At 44.5% G+C, this 12305-nt stretch overlaps 1 protein-coding gene across 2 annotated transcripts in view; it reads right to left on the bottom strand.

Moving 5' to 3' along the window:
- The window catches only part of SNX19 (sorting nexin 19), a 37504-nt gene that overhangs the window by 3052 nt on the left and 22147 nt on the right, over nt 1-12305 (bottom strand). For both annotated transcript variants that reach the window (XM_045860223.1, XM_045860224.1), the window contains one exon: nt 291-475. In XM_045860223.1, coding sequence (XP_045716179.1) covers nt 291-475 — 185 coding nt within the window. The remainder of the gene's footprint in view (nt 1-290; nt 476-12305) is intronic.

Below are 12305 nucleotides of genomic sequence, written 5' to 3'. Positions count from 1 at the left end.
GTTCCCAGGCCTGCCGCACGACTACGACTACAGATGCCGGCAGGATTCTCACCTGCTATTTATGGTGTGTCTCAGTGATCCTCTCCACGCCCGCAGGGTCACTTGGGTGAGGAGTGAAGGAATCGCAGCCCCGATCCTTCCCCTGCTAGCCTGAGGACTGCTGGGTCGACAGGCTTCGAGCCTAGCCACATTTAAGGCCTTTCAAACCCGGGGAAGGGGTGGAGTGATGGTGGTGAAGCTTGACTGGAAGGGCCGAGTTACTAGGATAATCAATCTCTTTGTCCAATTACCTGGCAGGACTCCCATCAGGCTCTGCAAAGCCTGTTTCTCAGCTGCCACCTTCTGTTCCTGGGTTCTGACAGGCCGTGGATTTTTAGGCAAAACCCCACCAGGCCAGATGGACTCCTGAAGAAGCTGGAGGTACTGCACCCAGCGCTGTGGACATGTGAGGTTAGCTACTTGCACCTCCAGCCACCTGTGGTGGAAGAGAAAAGAAAGGGGAAAGAAACCTGAAGGAAAGGGCACAGTGAGATGCAGACGATGTGAGCAACTGAACAGGGCGAAGCACAGTTAGCACTGACTCTCACAAATGCAGCCAAGCCAATTCAACAGCTTAGGATCATGGAATTTGGGGTGAGAAATAACAACGACAGTTATTTACTGAGTGTCCGCTATGAGCCATACATCGTGTTGGGGTTTTATGTAACACAACGATGAAAGGGGCCAACCTTTCCAACTCTCCTCCAGCAGAAGTGCTGTGACGTCTCAGTGACGTGCACACACAGCCTTACAGTCCAGGCTTCGAGGGGCCCACACGCACGACTCTCCCTTGCCTTCGCGTGTACTTCTGGTCAGCCCTCGGTCCTGGGGACCTGCCCCCAGCTCACACGGCTCTCCCCTAGACAGGCCCTGTCCTTCTCGGCGGCAGCAGTCCGCCCCTCTGGCAAGACCAGTTCCCACTCCAGCTCCTGCACAAAGCCCTTGACTGCTCCAGGCAGAAGTGCTTTCTCTCCCCTTACACCTCCACTGGCACTTAGTTCTGCAGCACAGGTTTGAAACTAATATTTTACTTTGGGATACCAATTATTTTCTCTTGTGTTTACAGCTTTACTTTTCCACTGAAATTATAAGCACCACAAGGGTTCTATGTTTTATACTTCTAAAAAAATCCCCACAGTGCCTTGGTGCTCAGAAAACTTTGCTGAGATAATTTTTATTATAATAAAAATTTCCCTTTATCAAAATTTCAAAAGCATGTTAGTAACTGTGAGGGGTCAGATATACCAAGCCTGCAGCTCTTGCAAGGATTCCCATCTTAAATTCTTTATTTGTCCCTGCATTTGTTCAGAGCAGTGTGGTCACTAGCTGAAGTTCAAGACCAGGGAGGCCTCCTTAGCATGTACCGTGGTTGAGACTGGCATGGCTGTGATGGTAACGGATGGATCATCAACCACTTCTACTCATACAGGGATGGCTCCGTGGTACAGCACCATGTGCAGCTCATGCTGTCACTCCTATACCCGAGTTCCCTGTCACCCATGCAAGAGCAGGGCGGGCTGCCAAGGCAAACTTTATTTAACCTCCACTCTGCCAGACAGTCTGCATTCCGCTCAAGCTGGGCATTCCAGCCTCGGGGGCTGCAGTCCCCCAAGTCCAGGGCTCGCAAATAATTCTAAGAATAGGAAGTCTGAAAGGTAACGGCAGGGCAAGAATGGTAGACAGACACTGATGGAGATCAAGAGCAGAACAAGGCTGCTCTTGCCCAAAGCAGCCGCAGCAGCGATCGTAGGTGTTATTATTAGCCCTGCGTGTCCTTTTTACAGGGCTTTTCATTCAGTGAGCTGAGACGCCTGATGAGAGGGATCCAGCAGCAAGAATTCCTGTTCTGTTTATAGAGGAGGGCCAGCAGAGGGGTGTGTGCAATGACCCGATTGGGTTCTCTGCGGGAAGCAAGTGATCCCACTCCCTCACACTGCGCTGTGTCCTTTACCTCAAGCTGCACGCACTTGGGTGACTTCTGTGGGGGTGAATGATGGGTACTGGGGTCTCATCTAACTGATGAGCACTTAGAAACCAGAATGTTTAAGTTCTTCAAAGAGCCAGAACCCTGAACTAAACAGGAAATCTTCAGCTAGAATTAGTTCCAGCTCCTTTTCTTATGCACCTACACACACAGTAAGTCAGTCTGGCTTTAAATCTGTCCTCCAGAGCCAACAATGCCTGTGACTCTACTCTTCAAAAGGACCTCCACCTCTACCCTACCCAACAGCAGCTTTGGGTGCCCCTTCCATTCTGTGGCCTCCTCTGGAGTGAAGGCCTGCACCCTACCAGTGCTTCATCACACCTGACTAGTTCCCTTAGTCCTGCTCAGTTTATTCTGAAACTGGGCTACAGCAGAGAGAGCAGAGAGTTTAGGTCTTAGATGATTAAAAGAGAGACGGATGTTTTAACTCCTCCTCTTTAGCTCTCTGCATCTTCTACGCCACATGGTGTCTTTCTGTGCTTAGCCTAGGAGTGAGAAGCTTAAAAAGAAATTTGTGTCCCATAGTTCTCTCGAAGCAAAAGGAAGGAAATTCATGTGTCAAAGTTTCTGGAATCTGTGGGTGCCACTTACTAGTATGCTAACAGAAATCTAAAGTTTCAAGGTGGACACACATATTTATGCCTCTGACAATTAATTATGAATTATTTATGAGAAACCATTTACTATGTACACATGCTATTGCTTATGTAATACAAGACGCATGAGGTATAAATATGGTAGAAAATAGCCTCAAATAGCACTGGTTTTATTTTCCACTACTATTTCAGTTCTGATACTTGATTTAGAGATGCCTCCTTCTACCATCACACCTTTTGCCAATCAAAAGAAGAAGTAAACAAACCAAAGTAGGCCTGTTCTGTCAGGCCACCTCTGAATGATTCAGAGCAAATGGGAGCCTTACTAGTGGGCCCAGAAATAGCCAATAAAATGAGAAAAAAGCAACAACAGATTGACACTGAGATATTCAAGAGCTCCTTTGATGCCAGATGTGGAAGGAGAGAGGATGTCGAGATTAGGGAGTGCAGACTCATCCATGTTCAAAGGAACCTGGTCTAAAATAGCTTCAGATAGAGGGATGAAGCAGTGGCTAAAACATGAAACGGTTTAATACTAGGGCTTAAGATGGCACTTCAAGGTTAGCAGAAGGTCATTTCCCACCAAAACAGCAGAATCAAATCTCATGACTGGGGGAGAAAGCTTTTGGGACCATGTCTAATCTCATTAGCCAAATTCCTTTCACTTCTTTGCTAAGAGCTGCTATGGCTGAGTAAGGAAGGGCCCCCAGTAAGCATGGCTTAATGGGGAAGTGGGAAGGATGGGGGCGGAAAGGATAGTGAAATCAGAACACAGAAAGACATTCCTAAAATCAGTAACAATATTTTAACAAAAATGTCTCATGCAATCTCAATAAAAGAAAACAGACTCATTCTTTGTACCCTTTTCATCCACTGGGCTGTACCTCCGTGGACAACCCAAGGGTAACTGTGCACCAACTTGATCTTCACATAGCAAATACAGTTCAGAGAGAGAGAAAAGGAAGGTCGAGTTAAAGCTCCCATCATTCTAAATAGGTCTACAGTGGAGTAGCAGTGTCCACTCGCTTTGCTGCCCTCAGAGCAGGGCTGTGAAGGGCTGACTCTTTGCTACGGAGGGCTGTCCTGTGCACTGTGAAATGTTTAGCAGCATCTCCCTCTGCCTTGTACAAGCTGTGTGACAACCAGTTCTGCCTCTAGACATTGCCACAAGCTGTGTGACAACCAGTGCTGTCTCTAGACATTGCCACATTGCTCTAGACAAAATGTTCTCAGTTGAGAATCACTGCGTTTTGGATGCAGTGTATCAGGACATTTTTATAGTCATTTTAAAACTGGTGGCTGCAGCATGATATTTTTCAAATTGTGGGATGAACAGTGTTAGAGGCCATACAATCAACTTTGTGGTTTATGACATTTAAACACATCTAAATAAAAATAGATGAGAATAGAAAACATCAAAGTGGATGTATCAGGTGTGTACTTGTGTGTACATGTGTTTACTGTGGGTCCTGACGTAAAATGTATTTCTTACTGTACGCTGAAGTTTTAGAAAAACACTGACATTGGTATGAGAAATTAGGAATTTCGAGAAAAGTGGGGGAAAGCCCAAACCATGTTTCTGGTCTTCTGGAAACACTGCCCACTCCCACCTGCCCCCAGGCACCCTGTAAACTGTTCACAACTGCATGAGCCCCGAACACTGTGTTATGTCCACAGTCCTAGCACGTTCCTTTGCACGTCGGCTCGTTGCATCAGCAGCAGCCATCTGTAGGGCTGACAGAACAGAGACTGGAGGGTGATGGTGTGGGTCCATGGCATTTCCCACCACACAAGTTGATTTTGCCAATGTCACACCCGATAAAAGCAATACTTCTCCTCCTTCTGGTTTCTTTCCCAGGCCTCGCCTTCCTGCCTTATCCCCCTGTGTTTGCTCAGTTTCTCCCCGGCAGCTCTCAGCTCCGGGTTCCTCAGCCCGAGAGCTACCCAGACGCAGGCTACTCAGGGGTGTCTGAGGAAGTGCGGCACAGTTACCCTGACAATGAATCGAGGTCCCCATCCTTTCCTGTTGGGGAAAGAATGAGGAGGAAATGCACTTCAAGGGCAAAAAACTCCTTTTTCTTTCTCTCAATGACTATTATAAAATCTAACATGGCTCATGGAGTCTACATAATTTCTTCTTTGATTTTTACTTTTATGTTTTCAATCACAGACCCACATCTTTAAAACATGTGCTTCGACAGTAGACTAAATACTGCCTAAACACCACAATTTAAGAATCCGAGTTCCACACTTTTATATCTAGCCACAAAGAGTTTTTGTTTTTAACTAGTAATGTATAAGTTATGGATGTAAAATGTATTAAGAATCAGAGCATTCGTATTCAAGGAAGGAAGTTAAAGAAATCATCTGTTGAATCTTGGAGGTTATCCATTTCGATCTCATCAATTCCCATACAAACACTGAGCACCAGGGAGCATTTCACAGCAAGAGGCTCCTTTAGGGCTGGAAGCAAACGGAGAGGTCATCCGAGTCCAACCCCCTCAGAGAGTAGAAACCCCCGTGCAACAGCACAGTGTAGAGAGGGTTCTAGCTTGTGAATTAGGAAGGCTGGGCTTTTGTTTGAGCTTCACCACCGGTTAGGAATGTGACTTTGGTGGAATTGCTTAATTCCTGAAAAGGATAATTTCAATTCAATAGAGACGCTTCTTAAACACTGGTGACCAACATCTGCCTCTTTGTAACTTCTAGCCATTGCTCCTACTTGAACCCCTGCAGTTAACAGGAGGCACTGAAGTTACAGGGTCAAATCTCTCATAAGGCAACACTTTGCAGTTTTGAGTCCATTTGTTACTGCTCCCTAACTCTTTTCTACCAGTTGTGCATCCTTGATTCCACCAACCTCAAAGCTGAACACACGAAGACACTCAGGCAGTGTCTGATGAACGAAGGAGGGGGACGGACCAACCACTCATCATCCCGATTCCATCCTCTGTGTGTGCTGCTTCATTCTCTCTTACAACCGAGTCCCCAGAACCAAACAACCCCGACCGTGCCCTGACCCGCAAAGAACGCAGAGGATTAGTGCCTTCCTTAATCCAGACACCATACTTCTATTAATATAGCTGGAGACTGTTTTGGCTTTTTGGGCACACACATCAAAGCACTGAGAGTTTGCACTCAACCAGAACCCTAAGTCTGCACATGTACTCTAACAAAAAAACCGCAGGCCCCCTGTGGAGCCTCGTCTCGCCTTCTGTGCTTGTGCAACTTTAAACAAGTATCTAAATTGTGATTTATTTTTATTATGTTCCATCTTACTGTTTTTAGACTATCATTCTAGCTTTTCTAAGTCTCTTTAAATCTTAACTTTTGGCATCCGGTATTATTAATTATACCTCTAAGAATGGAGTTACTCTCAAATGTACTGATGAAAGAATTTAACAGGATAACAGGAGCGATGCTCTGTCACTAGAAATTTCCCTCTAGGTTCACATCCATTTATTAGATATTTTTGGATTAAAGACACTCAACTAGCCACAAATCACTTGAAAATATTACAGAATAGGCCATGTACATCCATTCTGCCCATATATATATTATGAAAATATGGCAGAAACTTGTTGAAATTCATATACAATATAACAACCAATGCATTCCTTTTGTTTAACGGTCTAATAATCCTGCTAAAGAAATAAAAAAACTATGTTTATCAAGCAGGACACGTTTCCACTGAGGAAGGCACACTGGTCTCTACAGCCAGCCACTTCCCTTCCACGTGTTCACAGAATGTCTGTTTAATGAGCTGCTTCAGAGCTTCCCAGGGATGAATGTCAGGTTCAACCACCTGCACCCATTTTTCACACGACATGATGTGTCTGTCTCCAACCCAAAGCACCACCGTGCGGTGACTTTCCCAGTGATCTTAGATCTTCATGATAAATCTAAATCTTTCTCAGTTCCATGGAATTTTATTCACCTGGACCAGGTACATGAGCTTTAGAACAGGTTAAATGCTCTCTTATTTTCATTCCTATTTTAGTCTTTGATTCTGGTTTAATCATGTTCATTCAATTCTTCTTGTTAGACCACTTTCCTTGATGGAGAAGAAAGAAATTCAATAGCCTACCAATCAGTAGACCAATGAATTGTTGGGTAAATAAAAAATGCTCTCTCAATGCAACTAGTTAACACTATAGTATCGGTTCCAAAAAATTTACCTATACAGAGTGGGGCAAAAGTGGGTTTGCAGTTGTTCATATGGAAAACAGTACAATAGCCAGTAAATAAATAATCTAAGAATAAACTCTGTTTTGTGTGCTCACAACAGTAAACCCACTTTTGTCCCATCTTGTATTTTCTTTGTTCTTAATGTTTCTTGGGTTTTTTTTTTTGCCTCTAAATTTATCCGTAACTTTGGCTCCTTCTGAGTTTAAGCTTACTATACACCATTCTTATTAGTTAATATTATTCACTTAGCATGTGTCCCTTTTATTTTTTATTTTTAAATCCTTACCTGAGGATGTGTTTTATCGACTTTATGAGAGGGTGGGGGTGGGGGGGAGAGCGGGGGGAGAGAGAGAGAGAGGCATTGATAGGTTGTCTCCTGTATGTGCTCCAACCAGGAACTGAACTTGCAACCGAGGTATGCGCCCTGACCGAGAATAGAACCTGCAACCCTTTGGTGTATGGGCCGATGCTCCAACCAACGGAGCCACCAGCCAGGGCTCTTTATTTTTAAACATGTGTGGATCTACAATCTGATTTATTAACTACCCTGGTTTCACTTGATGCTGATTTGTGTCCCTCCTCATTAGAATCATGTGTTTAATTTGTTTATTCCATTTACTTGAAACATACTGGTTGAGCTTCATGTAAGTGCCAAAATAAGAAGACTGTAAGGTTTTGAGAGCAGGGATCTTATTTAATTAATTTTGATATCTTCCTCAACATTTCCCATAATAGTGCCATTCACACAATAAGCAGTCAAGTATTTACCGAAAGAATAGAATCTTATTCTACAACTCTCAGTGATAACTCCTGAGGCTAAACCTTTAAGTTCACTTGTTATTACGACACATAAGTCAGTGTCGTAATTACTTATCTCATACTGTTATGTTGTTTTGTGAGTTCTACCTCTAGTACCTCTCATCCACCTCTGCTTTCCTTTCTCTCTCGGTTGTTTTCCGTAATACCCAGTTTTAGCTTTATCTCAAATTTGTCTCAGCTTGCCCCACCTCACTCAGCTGGCGGACCTCCTGCCAAGCACGTTCTCCCTCGCATCCCTGAGTTATGCTCCATCTGCGGTCAGAAGCCTGCCGTGTGAGTATTGTGTGCCAAGGTACAGAAAATTTAAAAACCTTCCCTTTATACTAGCTATACAGCTAACTAGTCATTCCATATTCTCCCTTTTCTCCCCAAGACAGAACTGACAGGTAGAAGAAAGGACGAACACACCATCTGAGCCTCGAGGTCCTTAAGTTTTCTATCAATAATCTCAAAATTATTAGATATAGTTTATGCTTCCTCTTGTGTCATCATTTATTTTTACACATAAGTATTGATTTAATAAGAGGAGACTTTTAATCACAACTCAGATACACTATTCAGAAAGGTGTTATACGCCCTATTAGTCATGCTCCTTAATCCACAAGGTAGGAAACCAGCCATTCTTGACTTCTCTTTTTCCCTGTCCCTAATCCACGTGGCCCCAGCCACACCCACACTTTTTAAACAATTACTGAATCTAGTTGATTGTACTTCTTTGGTTTCTCATGAATCACCTTGTTACCATCTCCGTAGCAATGATCTTAGTTTAGGGCCTCATCACCTTTCACTTCTATTAGTTTAACTCTTTCCTAATTTGTTTTCCTGGTCCTAACTTTGCTTTCTTCAATAAACCCTCCAGGGCACTAGTTAAGTGCTTTTTCCTGAGTTACAAATTTGATCACATCATCACCTGTTTAAGTTTTGAAAATGGCTTCCCACCAAATGGGGAACCCACACTGATTTGCTCACAGAGCTCTGCAAGAGCTGGTGCCTATTAACCCCTGCAGTGTAACCTCTGGCCACTGTACATCCTCATCATACCGGGCTTCTCTGGGTAACACAAGCGTGCCACAGTGTTTCACCGCTCTGCCTTTGCCGCTCCACTCTTCACCGCCTTCTCTCAGCTTCCCTGCACCCTACTCAGTCTCTGAGTAGGAAGACACGTCCTACTCAGACGTCTCTTCCCTGTGAGCCTTCCCTGGCCTCTCATAACTGATGCTCTGCCATGCACCATGTGCACTCACATTTTTGTCCCAAACTTTCAGGGGAAAAATCTTCCATTTTAATTTTTTAAATTCAATTATTTATTTATTTATATTTAGAAACCAAACCGATTATTGTATTCCAGGGTATTATTTTATGTACATATATCGTTATTTCTTTCTAGAGTTACAGTTTTAACATATAAGCATAAGTAAAAGAATTAAAAACATTTATATGATACAGAATCAGTACTACCCATATATAACGTGAATCCTTATTTCCCCCTTCAAAAATCTGGGCAAAAAAGTGCACATTATATGTGGGAAAATATGGTACTTGGTCCTTTCTCTGAATCACATACAGGGTTCTTTTTAAAGCCCTAATGTTATACTGTAAGTCCTTTTATAAGACTGCACTTCCAGCAGGATATTGAACTTCTAAGGGTGGGAATTTGGGGTCTTTTTTTTTTTTTTTATTTTGACCACTTAGCGTCTGGCACAGAGTAGATAACCAGGGAGTGTTAGTGGTGCGTGAATCAATGCTGCACGTGGTGAGCACCCTGGCCTTAAAGCAGCAGCAGCAGCAGCAGCACAGTGAGCTCTGAATTATTCGTGCCCAAGGAGGATAATAACAGGTTAAAGAAACCTGCTTATGTAAACATTTAGCAGGTTTAGTTCCCTAATATTTTTTGTTTAGGCTAATATTAAAATTACTCTGTGTGCCAATACACCAGCTGTAAGGTGGATGTTGTAAGAAGTACACTGGGTAATATGTCAGCTGAGCTAGAATTGAGAATTCGTCATGAGCCCTGGCTGGGTATCTCAGTTGTGCAGAGTGTCGTCTTGATATGCCACGGTTGCTGGTTTAGTCTCTGGTCAGGGCACACATAAGAAGCGACCAATGAATACATGTTTAAGTAAAATGAACCAGTGTTTATGTGTGTGCATCTCTCTCTCTGACAAAAAACAATTCATTGTGAATGATCCATGCAATTCACACCCAGTTTTGCATGCCCCTGGAAGGGAAAAAAAGGTGGGGTGGGCCGTCCATGCTTCCTGTCTGAAATACTCTATGCATCCTAGGGAAGAGAGATAGCTGCCAGCAGCTGCATCTTGGTCAGTTTCCAGAGCAAATAGTCCCACAGGACAGAATGGACTGAAAGTCAAACAAAAGCAAAGGGGTTACAAGGGCCACGAGTCACACTTGTATTTTGAGAAGTGCCCCTGATGGATGGAACAGCATCAGACTGTTTCCGACCCATTATTCACAACTAGCAAGAAGAAAAGAAGGCAGCAGAATGTTGGGGCAAGCAATGACCAAAAGTGAAAGTCAGGCTACCTTTTCATTAGATACAAAATGAGAGGGGTGCACTTGGGGGTCTGCTCATGGGACAAATGAGACCGACACAATGGTAGAGCTTGAGAGACTTGCTCTAGATTTGAGTCGTGTGCCACTTACAATGCCCATGTGGAAGTCTATGCAAACACAGCATACCTCTGAAGACCTTCAGGTTGTCTGTTCTCAGTTCCACACCATGCTGCTATCGATGCACCTCAATCAAGCTCTGAAAATCCAGGGCTGATCGACTTTACAAAAATCGACTAGGCAAAATCAAAGTTGCACTTTCTGGACGACGGTCCGATATGCATCTGAGCCAAGGAGAAGCAGCAGCAGGACTTCGTTCTCACAACCAAGAAACCCCCCAGAGTCTCCAGAACAGCCAATGTCTCTGCTCCATGTCTAAGAGATTTCCCTGTTAGGAAGAGGCCACCAGTTTCCTCCCCAACAGTGAGCACAGAACAGGTTCCTACCTGTCTGGGGACAATACAAACTTGGTAGCTGGAAGAGTGACAAAGAATTTGCACAGGCAGGGTGCAAATTGAAAAGACGCACAGAGGTTGGAGCCTGGCTTGACCACTTAAAAGCTAGATGAACCCTCTGAGTTCTGGCTTCTTTCTTAATGAAGTGGGCTAACTCTCGCCTGGCATTCGTCACAGGTTATCCACAGGAAAGGAGAACAATGCAGGAGATTTCCAGAGCGCAGGTGCTCCCGTCGGAGAGACACTCCTCTGACACCTCTTTAAAACCCCTGTCAGATCCAGGGGACTAAAGGACCAGCAAGTTTTGCATTTCATGCCTGCCTTTCCCCTTTTGCATAAATCAATCTCCCAGTGGCCTCAGGGGTGTAGATATTAGAACAGTGAGCCCTTTTTCTAATGTGCTTAAAAAGACTGTGGAGGACTGACTCTGTGGAGTTATGAATAATTAGAAAACTGTTTCGAAATCCTTCCTAAAACTAGATCTCACTGTACGTTAACCAATGAAAACTGCACGGCAGGGGCTGCAGGGTCAGAAGCAGACCTTTCCTTCTCTCCCTGGCCCCAAGCGAACAGTGAGCCTGGCTCATTCTCAGGCACCTGGTAGGAATTCTGAACCTTCCCTTTTTCAGTGCCTAGGGCGTGGAGGCAGGTAAAGGAGGGAAAGGCTGATTAAAATGACTATCCATTCAGAAGAATACTGAGTCTGCTAGAGGTGAAAGGGCAGGGAGAGGAAGCGAACTAAAGCTGAAACACTTGGAAGAAAAGCAAGTTACAGAGGAGAGCAAGAGGCAGGAATGAAGTGGTTGTCTTGACAACTAGACCTCCGGCCGTTCCTGCTGACCTTACCTGGAAGGCAGACCCCAGGCTCTGCTCTGGACCAAAGGTACCACTGCAGGAAAGGAGGGAGGTGAGCGTCTGCTGCACTGGATGTGCTGGCCCCAACCTCTACAATTATTGCTGATCACAGATGTAGAGTATGCTCAGCCATGATTTGAAATACAAGGATTAGGGACTGCATTTAGGAAAGCAGGGGTGGTAGAGGTCCAAATTATGCTCTGAAAGTGGCTGGAGGATGCTGAAAAGACCAGCCTGGAGAAGAAGGAAGGGTAAACCTGAGAAGCAGATGTCCACGTTAAGAAAGCAAGAAAAATATTGGGAAGAGCGTGGGGAAGGAGGAAAAGTGACTACGGTGAATCGAGGTGCAGTAGCTCTACCAAAATATATTTGTTTCCAGTTTCCTTTGAACTTGCTGAATCTTAAAACCTTTCCAAACACAAGCCTATCTATCCCGATACTAAAGATACAGAACTAGCAGCCATGCTGTAGCGACTCTGAGGGTAAGACTTGTGACTAGAAAACAAGGGGATGAGAGGAAGAGGGAAAGGGGGCTGCATTAAATCTGACCAGCTCAGGGAGGCCTGCATGGTGGGCCACACAGATCCAGAGACCAAAGTAACCACACAGGGCCATCCGAATGAAAATTCCTCCCTCAAAGTGGGTCATGGTGGGCAGTCATGTTCTAGGCCTGTGGCTTCCTTGATAAAGGTCAATCCTTACCTTTGAAATTGTCTACAGTCCCTGTGCATCTAAGGTAACGTACCTTTGATAAGGTAGTTTCTTCCTCCAGGCCCCTCAAAGGCACCATCACTGGCACCG

Source organism: Phyllostomus hastatus, unplaced genomic scaffold, assembly GCF_019186645.2.
Source record: "Phyllostomus hastatus isolate PE091 unplaced genomic scaffold, TTU_PhHast_1.1 phas_scaffold_193, whole genome shotgun sequence".
Classification (NCBI taxonomy): Eukaryota; Metazoa; Chordata; class Mammalia; order Chiroptera; family Phyllostomidae; genus Phyllostomus; species Phyllostomus hastatus.
This window is presented reverse-complemented; position numbering and strand designations above follow the sequence as displayed.